Source organism: Haliaeetus albicilla, chromosome 4 (assembly GCF_947461875.1).
Source record: "Haliaeetus albicilla chromosome 4, bHalAlb1.1, whole genome shotgun sequence".
NCBI classification, from domain to species: Eukaryota; Metazoa; Chordata; class Aves; order Accipitriformes; family Accipitridae; genus Haliaeetus; species Haliaeetus albicilla.
The window spans coordinates 1,751,201-1,768,707 of record NC_091486.1 but is presented as its reverse complement, the minus strand read 5'-3'; the positions used below and the strand labels follow the sequence as shown (position 1 = coordinate 1,768,707).

General features: G+C 46.0%; 1 protein-coding gene across 6 annotated transcripts in view; it reads left to right on the top strand.

Moving 5' to 3' along the window:
- The window catches only part of GALNT13 (polypeptide N-acetylgalactosaminyltransferase 13), a 154,372-nt gene extending 149,321 nt beyond the window's left edge, over positions 1-5,051 (top strand). For 3 of the 6 annotated variants that reach the window (XR_011324246.1, XR_011324243.1, XR_011324247.1), the window contains exons 15-16: positions 726-768; positions 964-1,076. Coding sequence is in view for 1 of the 6 variants with exons in the window: in XM_069780621.1 (XP_069636722.1) it covers positions 964-1,104 (141 nt within the window). In the remaining 5 variants the exon portion in view is untranslated. Of the gene's footprint in view, positions 1-725; positions 769-963 lie in introns of all 6 variants that reach the window. The other 3 variants (XR_011324244.1, XM_069780621.1, XM_069780620.1) reach the window with 3 other exon arrangements.
- Positions 5,052-17,507: the final 12,456 nt, after the last annotated feature.

The window sequence follows — 17,507 nt, the reverse complement described above, 5'->3', positions numbered from 1 at the left end:
TTTTGCTGCCCGTCCTTGTTTCCCCGTTTGTTCCTCTGCATGGTGTTTGACATAAAATTGGTCTCTGCTCCAGTGGAGGCTCTGCAAACAAGATTTCAGTCCTGCAATCGCCTGTTCCCTTGGTTGTTCCTGTTGGGGCAGGGTTATAATCCCTGTGGAGCTGCTATACAACGGCTCAGACCTTGTTTGACCACTTTACCTGGAGCGTTAACCCACCTGTGTAGGTTGCTTGACTATTTTCAGAAGCAATGGAAGAACAGAGCCCATGTCACCCCGTAGCTGCTGCTCAGCTGCAAATGTACCTGTCTTGTTTTATCTAAGTACACAACTTCGTGTTTAACTTCCCTGGATCTCTACACGAACGTGTTCAAACAGAAGATGATTTATTTCTTCACAATAAGTTCTATTTCCTTTCTGACTCTCTTGTTCCTTGGAAATACAGCGTCATGTGGTAGAAATAGAAAGGGACGGGTGTTCCAAAGAAGAAAAACTGTATTGGAAACAGAAGAGTTTTCATCTGCATGTTGCCATTGTTCATATAATACTTAGTAAATGTATTTCCCGTAGCAATTATTTCTGAACTAACAGTCCCCTGGTCAGAAATGCATGTGCGTTCAGGTTGTTGGAGACTAAGCTGCTTAATCCAAAATACTGTTGCTTTGAAATAATATTTCCTTGCACTTATTTTGTACTTTTCTGTCGCATTTATTTGTTGCCGGGTTCAGCAGAGGCGTTCGCTCCCTGGGTTGCCTGGCCACGCATGAGAAGGTGAGCTGGGCACCCCGTGGAGTGGCAAGTAGCGTGGTAGAGGTCTTGTAGAGCCGTACAAGCGATAGCCAGGGATGAGTACCTGTTTTGTGGCTTGTGTAGTGACTAGAATAAGCCTGAAATAAGGCCAAAAATGCAATTATTGGTTTTCAGCAGTAATTCTCTTGCTGCAGCTCTTACACTTCTCTATTGCAGAAGCTCACCCTGAGGCACGTCAACAGCAACCAGTGTCTGGATGAGCCGTCGGAGGAGGACAAGATGGTTCCCACCATGAGGGAGTGCGGTGACAGCCGTTCCCAGCAGTGGCTGCTGCGCAACATGACCCTGGGTGCCTGAAGTTGGCGCAGACCCGCTGCCTCGGCCGGGATGTCCTCCCCCTCCTCCTCCCCTCCTCCTTGCTGAGGCCGGCAGTGCCGAAGCCATCTCCAAATCCCAGCTGCCAGAGCAAAGTCACGGGGGGGTTCCCTGGATGCGGCGGGTCTCCACGTGCCCCTTCAAAACCTGTGCCCGTTCAAAAGAAGCTCATCTGAGCCTATAAATGTCAAAACATGTGCTGTCACCAACACAAATATGTTCAAAAATGGTTCCAGAGACACCTCTATGAACCCTACATCAAAGAAGTTGGGATGGAGGGTGTTTTCTGTGTGTCACACACCATGACGGAGAAGGGACCCGATATAAAATGCCTTATGACACTAACTGGCACTGGGAACCATCCTGGCAGGCGTCTCCTGAGCTGGATGTGTTGGTGCTGGTCTTTCCTTGCAACACGGTGGGGATATTTGCTGTTCTCTCGTGTTGAGTGGGACTCGGTGAAGAACCCCACTGAGCAGCAAAGTCACTGTACAGAGCAAAAGCTTCATGGTTTGTGCCAGGAAAAAAATGGGATCCGGTGTTTGGAAAAGCAGCCAGACTGAGCAAAGGCTGCACTCAGAAACTGAAATCAGATCAAATGAGACAACAGGAAAAGACGCGGGAACAATGTTAAGAAGGAGGAGTGACGCACGTGGGTAACCCAGAGCAGCGCAGATTGAAATGTCCTCTGCAGCGGGAAGAGAAATGGCTGGGGCTCACCCCTGGGGAGCTGCAAGGGGGTTGCAGGTGGAGGTACCAAAAACTGAGACCACCGGAGACTGAGAGTTGGTCTGAACTCCATCCCTAGCTGCTACCCTTAAGCATTAGTATGTACCTGTATCCTCTATAAGACACAGACGAGAGCTTCATCCATGGACCCCCCGACGCACAGAGGGTGAAACTGGACTGACCCTGAGTTCTGGCTCCAGATGTTCTTGCTTCGATAGCGATGACAGATGCTTATTTATATTTTTAATAATTTTGTGGCTTAATCATTTTGTCAGCATGGTTATTAAAAACGTGCTGATGGCACGCAGTTGTGTCGGAGGCGTCGCAAGAACTGATGCCGTGGTGGGGTGTGGAGAAGGGTCCTGTACGTATGGGTGACATTTCCTATATGTGCTGGTGATGTTTCCTTTGGTGACCCCGGTAGCACACGCTCCCCAAAATGCATCTGTTGCGCGACAGGCTGGGCTGGGTTTTTGGCAATAATCTGTAACTTCTCATTGCCTAGAGGGTTCGAGACCTAAATCACAGGGCGGCAGTCGCAGCGTAATTTCAGCACGGGTAAGTGGTGAAATGGTTTCCTATTATTTCACTCACAGTTCCTCAAAAGGTCCGTTTATGCACTAGGTCATTAAAAATGACAGTATTTTCTGTATAATGCTCTGGTTGTTATGGATTAATAGTGTCATATATGTACGTATTATAAATTTATAGATCATCCATATTTTCTTGGTACACATCATTAAATGAAAAATAGACGAATATTAAATTGGAAAAGTGATTGCTCTGCATGCATGGGAGCTAGAGCGTCACGGATTAACGCAGACTGGAAGCTCATCTAGTCCAGCCTCCCTGCTCAAAGTAGGGCCAAACACTTCCACTTCTTATCTTCAAATCACCACAAAAGTACACAACGTGGCTTAAAAGCCAGCAGAACAGGCGAAGGCTGTAATTCTTCTTCGTAGAAAGAGCATGCAAACATCACAAACAAATTTAAACACCAATCTCCAAGCAGAAAAAAAGTCAATATAATTGTTTCTTCATCTCCTTTCCAAGGGTCGTTGCCACATGCACACCCACTCATGCTGGTAGGCATCCAGGTACTTGGCTTTTGCATGTTGCTGCAGAAGTAAATGTTGTGGAAGGTCCTACAGCAGGCAGGAGCATTAGGAGAGGGCGGCTGGTGGTGCCGTCTCTCCTGGGTGCCTCCAGCGTTACTTATGAAATACCCCCGGCAGCGAAGGGTGAAGGCTGCCAAGTCTCCTACACTGCCCTGTTCTCATCCCAAATCCCAGGTTTTCCTGACGTTATAGCTGGAGGGTGACGGCAAGGTGCAACCGGTGTGCAACTGTCTAGGCTTGAGGTGCAATCTCAAAAACAGACGAAGAAAAGAATATTTTTCTCCTTAGAATTACTGGAAAGGTTTATAGTCTTGTAAAGTGTGTAATCCCTTGGTTCAGTTAGGGAGCTTGCCGTTTTTGGGTATGGTCAGTGCCTGCGCTGCTGGGTCCCTGCTGGGGGGAAAACAGAAGGGAAATGCCTCTGTGATGGATTGTACTTGTTTAGGAGCCAGGACCTGTTTAACTTCAGTCACAGCAAATATTTCTGTGGGCTTCGAGAGGCTGGATCCTGGATTTACCTCCTCGGTAAGGATACAGAAGCCCCTGGAGTCTCATCCCAAAGGAATTTCACACAAAGCCTCATTTACGGAGAGCGAGGTGGTGATGGTGAGGGTGCCTTAAATGCTGATAATGGCATCAGAGATGGTAAACGATGTGGTTCAGTGAATGAATATAAGTTACTGCGCTTGGGGCCCAGCCCTTCTTCCTGCCACTGAATTCAGGTGTTGCCTTGGCAAGTGATGTGGGCTAAAATCATTTAAAATAGGTCGTCCGCTTGCCTCTGTTGGTGAGTGTCTGAAGTTCAGTGCCCACAAACGGACCACATTAGTTGGTCTTTGCTTCCCCATTTATAAAATATCTCAAAAAGGTGTCGGGAGGATTGACTTCTATTTGCACAATATGTTTAAAATATAAAGAATTCTACAAATGCTGAATATTTATTGTTTTCACTGGAAAAGTGTTGCTGGTTCTCCTATTTTTTAAGACTTGCTTTGACGAAAGGAGAGCGAGCTCTAAGGCTGGGTGGCATCAGCAAACTGAATGTTTTGAAGAGCAAGTTGAACCATAAACGTAAAAAGCCGTGTTCCTTTTTACCTCCCGGCACCTTCTGGGGATCCACGGAGGTAAGGGAACCCAGGTACAACCCCAGAACTAAAATAGGCATTTGGATCAATCGACCTAGATAGGTTTCTCTGCAGATGTGGATTTCCCAGTCACTAGGAGGATTGATTTATTTGTTGCACTCTAATATGAATAGTGCTTTGAAGAAAAGCTGCAAAACTCCATGTTCTGATTTTTTTTTAATGTGAAATTGGAGATCTCATCTGATCCCACACCCTTGGGCTGCATCTCGTGGGGGGTGCTGGGCAGAACCTCACGGGAGGCGATTCTCAGAAGGTCAGAGCCATTAAACAGACCGGAACAATTTGGGGAGATAAAAAAGGAGTTGAGGAGTGCCGGTAAATGCCACAGCCCGCCCGTGACAGTTTGCATTTTTTCGGGTAGCTGAAAGCCTGCCTGCATCCCCACGGCTAACACAGCTGGTGAGACTACACCAGGCGTAACCTGCTGCTAACGAGCTACTGTATGACCGACGGTGTTGAATGAACACCAGCAACTTGTTTTAATGCTTCTGTGGCTTTCTGTGTCCGTGCTTCCTCTCCAGCGTGTAATAACATCCAGCCAGAACCATCGCTCCGATATGTGGCCACCCCCCTTTTATCTTATTTTATCTCTGCGAGCACGTATTCAGGACAGCTCGGTAAGCGGTGCCTTGCGAAAAGGCCACGATACTCTGAGATAATACAAAGTTTATTTGAAAAACGTTGGGATTCTGCTCGGTATTTTCCGAAGCAGGGAAAAAAAAACCTGAGGTGCCATGGTTTGGAGGACGCGCTTACAAAAGCTCCTGAATAAGTGCTGGGAACACAGATTTAAATTAAATTTATAAAAGTAGATTATGGATAAAGAATTACACATTTTAAATGTTGTAACAGTTATTAAATGGTATACTGGTACTCTTTGCTGTACATTTAAATATTTATACATTTTTGTAGAATTAAAATATACTGGTTTAGTTTTCTTCTGGTGCGTTTGTCTTTTTCTGTATGTACTTATTTTTTATACGGTAAAACCCCAGATTTTCCACTACAAGCCCTATATTTTTAGACCCTTTATTTACATGTACCACTTCAGGAATAGGTGGAAGAGCTTTTCCTGGTGTGAGGTGAGTGATGGAGAGGCGGCCGTATGGGAGTGTGGCCGGGCAGGTCGGCACGGGTGTGTTTGGCATTCCCTCAGCTGGCGTTTGAGGCTCCATTTTCCAGACATCCCCTGGAAAACATCATCATGGAAGAAAACCGGGCTTGGCCGTGCGTCAGAGTCCGATGCACATGCCAGGGTCTGCATCTCACACTTGAACCCCTGGTTTTTGCCCTGCTGTGCTAGATACTGCCCAAATGCTGCATTCACTGTCTGTGTTTTGGGAAAAAAACCAAATAATTCAGTGGGAAAGAAGTAGTTTCCATATAAATCCTATTCCATGTCTCCCTGCGGTGGGCACAGAAGGGCCGGGTTGGACAGCCGCCCATCATGGTCGTCGTGGCTGGTTTGGGATGCCGCTCATCCCTCGGGTAACAACACTCCCTGATGACGGGGCTGTAAGGAAGAGAAAGAATCTGGTTATGTACTGTAGGTAATACCTGATGCCAATAACAGAGTTTGGTGGTCGGAGGATTTTCTGGTTTTAAGTTGCATCTTGAATCCTGAAGCGGCTGGGTAGGTTCTGGTAAGAAGCGGGGAGGGAGACTATTTTAAAAACAAGGGATTTGTGAACATAAATGAAAATTAATCGTCAGGAGACTGAGGGGGAGAAACCGGTTCATGTCATCACTGTAGTGGAAGTGACTCCTGGGAAATTATAGCACAAATAACATTATGGCAATATTGTATGATTTCAGATTTTACTTTTAATTTCAATTGCTGGACAAAACCAAGCTTTTTGTTCCTAGCCTCACAAAAAGTTAAGCGAAGTGGTAAGAGTGTTATAAGCGACAGAAGATTATGTACCCTTCACCTGCATTACTTTAGAGTTAGTGATAAAGAAATTATAACATTGAGGATGATAAAGATTTTTTTAATAATAGCAGTTTTACTTTCCTAATTCATCCTTCTACATTGTTACAGTGTCCTTTGATCAATTAATTTACAAAGTACTACCAGTTAATGTCTTATTTAACAAGCTTATGTCCTTCCAGAGTAGCATCCTTGCTCGTGCAACTAAAGGGGAAAAAAATTAAATCCTTTTTATCAAGGTTTACCTGCTTTAGGTGGTCTTCAGAGAAATATGTGTTTGTGTATTTGTTTCTGATGAGCTGCAGTTTATATAAAACATTCATCGCATATGTGCGATTAAAAAAATGACTGTCAAGTTTCTACTCTGATTATTAAACTATTTTGCAAAGATGCAATTAACTGTAGAGCGCATGTTAATTATCGTATGTGAATCGTTTAAATGAATCATAAAATAATCTATTTGTGAGTAATGAATGCAGGCATAGAGGTATTTTTCTTTTTTTTTGCATTTCTCAGAAATGTTAATAATTAGGACTGATTATAGAGCTAAAATTACAGCGAGGGGAACAACCTATGTCTCATTTTCCTTAAAAACAGTGCGTGTTTCTGTCTCTTCTTCTGAGGTCTGTTTAAGGGTTTTATGGAGCCAGGCCCCCCACAGACGAAGCCCCGCAGGGTATCGCCGTGGGTTAAGGGCAGCGTGCGCGCCTGGGCACCGCTGCCGCCCGCTGGGACCGGCATTTCAAACCTGAGCTGGAAAGGATTTTTGCAGAGTAGAGCTGGTAGGATCTGCCCTAAAACCCACATTCAGGCAGTTTGCAAGCCAGTGGGACTGGATGACAGAAGTTTGGGGACTGTTTCTGAAAATTCGGGTCATAAATAATTAGCTTAATCATTTTATTTGTCATCAGCTCACCCTGCTTCTCAAAGGCACGGTTCCCATCTGTGCCCGTATATACAAGCCACGTACTGCGCTCTGCATCAGCTGAACCTTTAGAATGCTTCCATGGGTTGAAATTAGGCAATTGCAGATAATAAATGGGTAAAGGCAAAATAGCTCCAGAGGTATCTATCACCCAGGAGAGTTTAAATCGCACCAAATACGAACCTCTGCCCATCACCGCAGACCCCCCGGAGCAGCTGAGCCGCAGAGCGGCCGGTGGCAGCGGAGTCCGGTTACTCTTCCCGGAACCGAGGGATTAAAATACATCCAACCATACACGCAGTACGTACACTTACACATAATCAGCCCCAGGCTATTTTCCGGGCCATTACTGGTGATGTCTCATATCGTCGGGTGGGCAGGCAGGGAAACATCACGTGTAGCATTTGAGTATGAAGTCAAGCAGATACTAGAAGTTCAGATTTGTGAGCTAATTAAATTTCTGTTGGCTGTTTAACCTCGACAGTTGCAAAGCTTCTGTTTCTGTTATTTGATACGAACATTTTAGATCTCCGTGATACAAACTCAGTTTGAAGACTGCGTTTTATTTCATTTTTCAAAAAAGTTATTGTCTTTATTTGTTTCCAGGTCATTCTGTTTGCAGTACATGCAGAAGAATAATGTTAATTATTTTCAAGTTAACCTGTGAACTAAACGCTTAAGGGCCACATCCTAGCATCCTTCTGTGTGTGACTTGCACCACGGTGCATTTTAATCAAGGCAAATCTCTCGGCAGCCTGGGAGATGTCGGTGAGGGGTCTGGTGTTTAGCCAGGAGCTGGTGGGGAGCAGGAGACGGGGTGTCCCTACGGCCACACCTCACCCCCCCGCTTCTCCCTGGGCACTTGCATCTTCACATCTGTCTCCTCTGCTATCGTCTGTCTGCGTTACAGATCGTGATGCCTGCCTAATGTGCGCCCTCCTGGCCTTTCACCCTGGGATCTCTGAGGACAGATAATAATAAATTATTATTTATAAAAATAAATAATAATAATACCAGTGTTGGTAGCACTGCAGCTTGTCGATTTGGGGCCACTCGTGGGAATCTCTTGCTCGTCCCCGGACCAGAGCAGGGCTGGGGAGTCAGCAGAAGGAAAGCACACCTTCACGTACGTTCAAATGTGCCCAAGGTCTGGGAGGGTACTGCCGGTAACGGGAGCACAGATGATATAAAAATGAAGTGTACCTCCAAGTGCTGTAAATTTTAACCATTTTTTTTTTAATTTTGAAGAAACCAGCAGAGAAAAGGAGATGCTTTTTTTGGAGAGCCAGTGGCACTTGGATGTACCACCAGCACCGCTGCAAGGTGCTCGTCAGCAGCCAGGTTTTCTTCTGCTGGGAAATCCGAGCAAGGGGTTCCTGCACCGGGGAGTGTGAAGGGCTCCTTGCGGTCACCTCGGTGAGCAGGCGTTCATTAAATCCAAGCTTCATTACAAAGCTCGTTGGCATTCAGTTGATGGCACAAATGTGTCGTTAAAAGGGTATGTTGGTACAGAATGTACTTTGACTACCCGTGCAATGACCGAGGCTCTCTGAAGGGTGGTAGCCTATTAAGAAAGGGCACGTACAGATGTAGCAGAGGAGTTCAGGTTCTGTGGAGGAGGCTCTCCCTTATGGATTTGCCTCTTTTTTGCCCACAAACACTGATAATGTCGGCTGTTTTGTTGGCTAGGAATGCATAAGTAATAGGTTCGGTCCTGCACATCGATGTATTTTATCTGCTTGAAGGTCCTGGACGTTGAACGGGAACAATTCAGCTCACCTCTGCTGTTATCATGGTAATACTGCCCTTGTAGTCTGCTGGGTTGTATCTGCCACAAGGCTTGAGTCATACTTGGAAGGGATTAAATTGCTGCTCTATAATTCAACTTTCATTAACACTGAGAAGTTTTTCCTTTAACCATTATCCTTTCATTGTATAAATAAATCTTGATAATACCTTGTGTCCTGCCTGCTGTAGAGTCAACATGGGAGTTCCAGTAAAGCTTCCCACAGGGAGTTATAACGGTGGGAGAGGCAGAGCCACAGTGATGGAGCAGCCAGTCGGGCAGCAAACCGCTGGTTCTGCTGCTCTTTCCAGCGTGCCTCCCGTGGCACCTGCCCTGCGTGGGTTTTCCTGCTGGTACGAGCTGCTGTTATCCAAGGGGAGCCACTGCCAACTCCTGTAAGCGGGTCATCGCCGGTGATAAATCTGCGGTGGGGCAGTGAGAAGTGCCAAGAGAGTCGGTCCCAGGTAAATGGAAATTTCTGTTTCCAAGCCATTTCTTCCTTGCCACAACAATTATTTTTGTGTGTTTAAGTCCCAGGAAGTGCTGGGAGGAAAAGTGGAATTTAGCTTCCAGCCCAGGAAATGTTGCATTTCCAGTAAGATTAATATAAACCAAAAGGGAGTAACTTGTTCTGCCCTGTGCATAATAAGGTCCTAATTTTGGTGAGAGCCCTCACGTTTAAGGGGCAAATACTACCTTTATGATCTTTCCTTGGATTTGGGGCTGGCACATGAGAGGAGCTGCAAAAGTGCTTATGGCACAACGCCGCAGTGCATTTCACCTGTTTCTGCCAATGAGCTGGAAATGAGAATCCAGAGCGTCTTTAGGAGATGTGTCTGAGGACAGGCAGGGGCACTGTGGCCCCGGGGGGGGATTTCAGCTCATCCGAGCCCACGTGCCCCATCTCGCACCCTTCCCACTCTCCATGCCCATGTCCTCCAGCTCCTGGCAGACCCCCCCGGCTCAGTCCAGTTGCCACAAACAAGAGAGGACCTCATAGCACAATAATAATATTAGTTAGTTTAACTGACAAGCACGTGCATCTAAGTTTGCGAGCAAGTTTCTTCTATCTTGTATCGATATTTAATTGGATTTGTTCAAAATCCTGTTGCTTTCCCCCCGCAGGCACAGTACGGCAGCCTGCCAGCCCTGTGGGCTTCAGGCAGAACTTGAGCTTCCCGGCAGTCGGGGGTAGCTAGAAATCAGGTCAAGTCTCTTTCATGGCATGATGTTATCGAAAAGTGTTTTGATTTTCCTATTTGGCAAGGATTATACCAAATTCTATAGTATTAAAGACAAAAATCTTCTCAGCTAGGGTATAAAAATTCAGAGGGAAATAAATCCAGGGTGAGCAGGAGGTTGGACTCGGTGACCTCCCGAGGTCTCGTCTGACTTGAATTGTTGTACGAGCCTGTAAAAAAAGCTACAAAAAGTGGTGTCAAGGGGGGGCCCTAATTAACGACAACTGTCCATGCCCTGGACGAGGGCATTCTCCTGTAACATAAGGAGTTTTCTTTACAAAAAGCTGTTCTTGCTATCAACTTACTGCAACTACTCAACGTTGTCAGCGTTATTTCTTTAAGCAATCAACTTAAAGTAGTGACATGAGCCTGGAGAGAGCCCCAAAAAGTCCTTGGGGGGGCTGGAGCCCGCACCCCTCCTGGCAGGGAGCACACCGTGCGGGTCAGTGGTCTTTCTGCTCATCACGGGGACGGCTGCAAGCTGGCATCCTCCGACGGCTCCGGCAGCTACTTGAAATTCCTTGTGGGTATTTTTTGGCAATGATAAAAGGCAGGAGAGCTTCGAGGGACTTCTCTTCTGCTTCAGGTACAAGGGCTTTTGTACAAACGTATGAAAGCATCGCTTGCTTGAACCTAATGCAGGTGTCATGCACTCATCCCAATGAAAGTCCTTCTTCTGTTGGGTGCTTTTTGTGTTGTTTTAGGTGTGGTTTTTTGTTGTGGTTTTTTTTTTTCTACAGAAAATTAGGTTTTAACATTGTTAGCAGGGAGCTGTGCAGGTGCAAGCCCCACAGGACGTATGTGGGGTTAGGTCCTGCCTTCACTAATACTCTGCCTTTTTCTCCCTTTTATCTGAGTGGGAGGCTCAAGAAGCAAGACCAGAGAGGAGTGATTATGCCGTAGCACATGCAGTATTACCCAAGAGCTGTATCATCTTTAGAAGTACATGGCGTCGTATTTTATTCTCCAAACCAGAGAGGCTGCATGCTAATTTCTACAGGGAAATAGCTGAATTTGGGGGGCCGTGCACAGATCAGCCACCCCTGCTCTGCACATCAGCTGGGAACCGCCGGCACTGGGGCTTGCCGGCACCGGGGGAGCGTTTCTGACCCCTCGCTCACGCAGCATTTCGGTTTGTTGCTCTTCAAACAGACGATGAGATATTTTTGTGCGTGGGTGAAGGATAAAGATGTGTTCAGCATCTTCTGAGAACTGTTTTGTATCTCCCTTGTCCAGAGTTTCTGGGCAGCGTTGAGGTCCAATGTGTGGATTTCAGGCACTAAATGGGAACCAAGGTCTTTTGAAACGGCCCTTGGTTTAAACCCTGAGCACTGAATTTTCAAAATCCTGGTATTTGGAGTTTCTTTTCCCAATTTCTGGAAGTATAGACACGATTTCGCGCACTAGTGGGGATATTTTTAGGGCCGTGAGGGCAAGCGTTCCCCGGAGAGGAGCGGGAGTCTCAGCCCGCTGCCCTCCCCGCGTGGCTGATGCCGATGCTGATGCCGATGCCGATGCCGCAGCATTCGATGGTGCAGCGTGCCGGAGGATGGATGGCAGCTGGAGCAGCCCGGGTCCACCCTGCCCTCACCCGCCGCATAGCCGCTGTGGCTGGGAGAAGCGGTTTTGGAGGTTTGCACTTCCCAAGTTTGCTGAGCTTTGCGCTTACCAACAGCAAAGTCTTACAGCACCGTCCCTTCAGACCCAACGTGCTCCACAGCGAATGTTAAACCATCCCATAATTAAAGGTAATAGGAAGTTGTCTTTTTAGATTAACCTGTGTCTTTGCAGTACCTTTAATCTCGTGTGGTGCCTCGTGATGAGACGCAGCCCGGGGAGATGCCAGAGCATCGCCCTTCCTCCCGCGTAAGGCAAAATCTTAAATATATAGGACCTTGGCAAGATTCTTACCTGTGAAAGAGGGACCTGGTTTATTTGTACCAAATTGTTGTTATTCCTGAAGGAACTGTAGTTACAATTTGTTTCTTTGGGAAATGAAGATTATTTGACTCTTTGCCTTTCATGTGCTTTGCAAAGCTGCAGCTCATAAGAGGTAGCAGCGTGCCTGCACGGGATATGCCTGCTGTCAAACAACCGAAGCTGCAAGAGTCAGAAATGTATAAAACTGACGCTGCACAACCGTGTTTCACTACGTTTGGAAGTGCTGCCTCCGCTCCCACACATGGCACAGATTTTTCCAGAAAAAATTCAGTATCTGCCTCTCCTCCTTACATTGTAAGTGAGTATCAGAGTCTTCACATGCCAAAGCAGGATGTTTAAAAATAAGCTAGTTACAAGTGCACATTTTATCTCTACATAAACAATTTCTAGCCAAAACTGCCAAGATAACTTTTTGTATAGTCTATGAGTAAGAGCGTGCTTTGTTTTATTTACCACTTTTCTAATTCTGAAATATCTTTCTATGACCCAGAAAAAAAATAAGAAGCAGCAGTGCTGCTGTCCTAGATTGTGAGGTGACTTGTGTTAATTTGGATATATGAAAGCATCCCACTGCATCATGGAGAAGGCTCTTTGGCTGCAGCAAGGGGGTCAGAAGGTCTCCAGGGAAACTGAAAAGTCCATTTTATTAGATAAGTGCTTCACTCGGTTCTTTGCACCTGCTGGGCATATGTAAAAAGACAGAAATATAGAAAATGTTGAGAGAAGAGGAAAAAAAATACTAAGGAGCTGCTAAGTTTGGAAAATGCCTGGTGAGTTTTGTAGATGGGCATCATCTTCTGGCAAAAAAATATGGAAAGGCTTTGAAAGCTGGGTTGGAAAAATATACTATAGGGAGCTTTTAAATTTCTAAAGTAGATGAACTGAATAACCTCATAGAGCTCTCTGCCTAATAAATGTGTGTGTATATATACATATATGCCTGTATATTGAAATGATACTATTTTTCCGCATATTCTAATGGACCTGTTGCAGGTTGCTCCAGGCTAAAGCTTGACTTAAGATTCTCAGACCAGGAAAGAAAAGGCTACTCTTCTTAGAGTTACAACTAGTAAGCTTTTATATTTTTGCTAGCAAAAGGGAGAAAGCACAAGGTATTGCCACGTCATTAAGATTAGCGAGTTTGTTTTGAGATTTTTGAAATCTTTGTTCTTTATACCTGTCATGTAGAAAGAAGAGATTATGATGGCTAGCTACTTAGAAGGATTAGTAACATATTCATTAACCTCTTTTAATCCTTACAATATTGCTTAATTAAGACTATTATCAGATTTATATCCCAGTAAACTGCAGTTCCTTAGGATGTGAAATGTATTGGAAAGTAATATTCAATGGGAAATCCTGTTCTCAGGGGGATCGTACACTTAATCTTACAAAATCTGGGTGGTGGTTGGTTTTTTTTGTAATACCCTGGCATTTCTTCACCACGTGAGAGAAGACAGAACTCAGACATGCAAATGGCAGTGTTTGTCATAAGCATATTTTAAACCCATCTGCTCAGGGCTGGGATGTGAGAAGCGGGTACCTCTTGCTGAACCCTCGCTGCTCTTCTGCGAGTAAATGCACATCGTGCTTCGTGCGATGCTTTGCTGCTCTAATTCTCCATCTCCCCATGCGAGAACTGACAGAGAACTTTGATGTACGAAGCGGGACTTTGGCAGGATTTGGCTGCAAAATAATGGTCTTGCAAAGCAGCGTGTGGGTTGTAACCTCACCCACCAGGGCTGGATGGAGCTCCTCTCCACTGAAGGATCTTTTCTATATTGAAAAGAAATCTCACAGGACGAGAAGTCCATGTGAATGTGAAACATTTCTCTCTAGCAGATCAAGTGCATCTTGCCCTGCGCAGGTAAGTTTATATATTGATAAAGCAACACATTTTTTGCCAGCTTTTACGGTGATGCTAGTTGTTTCTCAACAGCTCGGTGTTGTTCCCAGAACATCAGCGGTTGGAGCACATGCAACTGCATAATAAAGTGCCTTTAACATTAGAAGTGTGTCCTCAGCTGCATTAGAGCCAGCTTTTTGGGAGAGAAGCACAAAAACCTGGACCAGCGAGCGTGAAAGCCTCCCAAGTGAGAAAGTAAATGAATTACCGAATGTCTGAGACTGCTTATCCACAGATGTCCTTTTTTTTATTCACCTGGCTTTAAACGCATGGGTTTGTCAATCCGCTAAACAAGCCTTTCCCTTTTCCCTCGCTTAACCCCACGTTCCCAGAAACAGGACCCCGGCTGCAGTACCCGCGCTGCTGGCTCAGCACATCCCGGGTGGAAAGGCTCTGGAGAGGACCTTGGTTTTGGGGGGGGGACGACTGGTACCTGCTTGGGGTGGGAGGGAGCCGCTTCATTGCTCCGTTTGTGTCAACAGACCTCTGGGAGGGAGGAGTGGGAGAGACGGGAGAAACACGAGAGAGCGTTTCACCTTCGGGGTCCCGGGGAGCGGGACGCAGAGGCTGAGTCCGCCTGCAAGGACAGCAAAGTCGCTCCCACTGCAGGTGATCTCGGGTTCCAAATGGAGATGCAAAAACTACTCCAGCATCTCCTCTCAGCCCTGTCTCCGGAGGCTGCTTGAAAAAACAACCACGACAACAAAAAGCTTTGTGAACTGTTATAGTTCAGCGTGTCAGCCCTTTGCGGAGACTGTTACGAGGAACAGCTAGAAAGAATATTGTTTATGACCTTGGGTTTTTTTCCTTTCCGTTCTTCAAGATGCAAAGAGCTGGACTTGAAAGTTGTTTGCTACTTCTCCTGGAACATTTTCTGTTCTTACTGTCAGCTGCCCCCCCCGCCTCCCCAGCAAGGGAAATAGCAGGTCTTGACTTCCTTGCTTTTAATCAAACCTGTAGATGCAGGAATGAAAATTCATTGCGATTATGAAATCCCAGGAGCTGTAATGTGAACTGCGCATTTCTAGAACACGTTTGAGACCTGAGAAGAATGTATTTTAAATCATTTTCATTTGCAGTATCGTAAAGATTCTTGGCATTTCATAGATGCAGCAGCAGAAAGAAAGGAAGGATTTATATCCCATGCATTTAAAACAGCCTAACAAATGTTTTTGGAAGCTCTGAAGTTATGAGTACTGAAAGGAGTTAACAAGGCATGTATTTCTTTTTTTGTGCTTTTGCACTTCAGTGCTTACTCTTAATTTTAAGGTAAAAGGAAAAAGAGAAACCCTGCTACTTGAGCTCTTCCTTCTTACCACGGGCATAAGAAATTACTCCATCAGTGTCTCAGAAATCCTTCATTGGGTATAGGTGAGAAAAGCAGCCTTCCACATAGCACACACCTTAGTGCACAAACTGTATTTCTTCTAAAAGATACCATTGTTACAGCATATTTAATGCTATATATCCTTGATATCCCTATAACTATTGATCATCCTTGTGAGTCCAGATTTTTTTTTCACCTTAGTGAATCCTGTTTCACTGATTGTGCTCTTCATTCTGTTCTGAGTCAGGGAATATGGAATATAATTTATTATTAAGTAAAATGGACATGATAAAGATATATATATAATAGATATAGATATAGATGTATTGGGGAAAGTGATACTAGCCTTTACTGGTATCATTATGCCCCTGCATTTAACATCATAGACAGTGGTAATTATCCTTTCTGTCTCGCGTGTCAGCTCCTCAGAGGCTGTGGATCTGGCTCAGGTCTTTCCATCCTCTTGCATTTTGTAGTCTTGTTGCCGGCGTTTCACGGTAGTCTCCCCCGCAAGACTTGGACAAGCCGGGTGCTTCATCCCAGTCTTAACGTGCTCTCAATGATAACAATCTTTAATGCCAAAGTGAGCAAAGAATGATATGGGAACAGTTAAAGTGCACATAATTATACCAATAAGCTTCTCATAAGAATAAAATCAGAACCAGGCTGTTTTCCAGTCTGATGGCCACTTTTATCTCTCTTCTTTGAACATCTGCCAGCTCTCTAAATGCTTTTGAGAGGCTGAAAAACCAGTGCCGCTTCAGGAGTCAGAGAGAGGGCATGCCGCTCTTGCAGCTTACTGCCGCGGTCCTGCAGGCAGAGCTGAATGGAAATCTGTTCTCCAGGTCTGTACGCTGCAGCCCGTGTCCTGTGGCAAAGCGTGCCGGTCCTCCTAAAGCAAACGCCCAGCGTGCACACACACGTGCACACGCATGCCTACTCTTCTCCAAGCCATGTGCCCGTTTCGGAGCCATTCCGGTCACTTTGCAACCGTAGAACAGAAATTTAGACCAGAGCGGGATAAGGCACAAGGCAAGGGGGGTGGCAGGAGAGCTACTGCAGAGATTTGGGGAGCAGAACCTCTGCTGGATGTTGGCCGCTGTATGAAATAGTGAGATAGTAGAAAGCCCAACCAGGCAGTGACTATGATCCCAGGTCCTCTTAGGACCACTGATAAACTATTAATTGAAGCCAGTCATCCGTTTTGGAAGGATAACCTTGGCTCGTAAGATCTCCCCAGCCGCGGGTGCCCCTGCTTTGGTGCTGCGTGTGAGTTACCGCAGCCCTTCAGAGCCTGCACCCTGTAACGCTCGATCGGATCTTGGGGTTCCTCTAATGAAGCAACACATGCTAAAGCTCTGTCCTGCTTATCTCTAAAGCTCTGTCCTGCTTGCCTCCAGCGCCGATAAACTCAGTCCCTCCTAAAGGCATGTTGAGTGCTTTTAGGAAATAAAATTGCTAAAGTCACTCGAATTATTTGCTCGTTTGCAATCTATCCTCAAGTAGCTAACAGTTGTCTCCAATTCGTTCATAATACATTATTGTGCTGGTTTTGGCTGGGATAGAGTTAATTTTCTTCATGGTAGCTAGCCTGGGGCTATGTTTTGGATTTGTGCTGAAAACAGTGCTGATAACCCAGGGATGTTTTTGTTATTGCTGAGCAGTGCTTGCACAGAGCCAGGGGCTGTTCTGCTTCTCACCCCACCCCAGCAGCGAGGAGGCTGGGGGGGCACAAGGAGTTGAGGGGGGGCACAAGGAGTTGGGGGGGGACACAGCTGGGACAGCTGACCCCAACTGACCCAAGGGATATTCCAGACCATAGGACATCACGCTCAGCAGATAAAGCTGGGGGAAAGAGAAGGAAGGGGGGGACATCCAGAGTGATGGCATTTGTCTTCTCACATAACCATTAAGTGTGATGGAGCCCTGCTTTCCTGGAGACGGCTGAACACCTGCCTGCCCATGGGAAGCGGGGAATGAATTCCTTGTTTTGCTTTGCTTGCATGCGCAGCATTTGCTTTCCCTGTTAAACTGTCTTTATCTCAACCCACGAGTTTTCTCACTTTTACCCTTCCGATTCTCTCTCCCACCCCACCACAGGGGGGGTGAGCAGGTGGCTGTGTGGGGCTGAGCTGCCGGCTGGGGTTAAAGCACAGCAGTCCTTTTTGGTGCCCAACGTGGGGCACGAAGGATTCGGGACAACGACAGGTTTGATTGGAATGTGCCAGATCAAATTTATAGCTGTTATTGCTGTTTAGCTATTAATTGACAGGCTCCTGCGTTTGCCATGGGGCTTGCTTGCCTCGCTGTATATTAGAGCCCAGTGCTCGTTAGCGG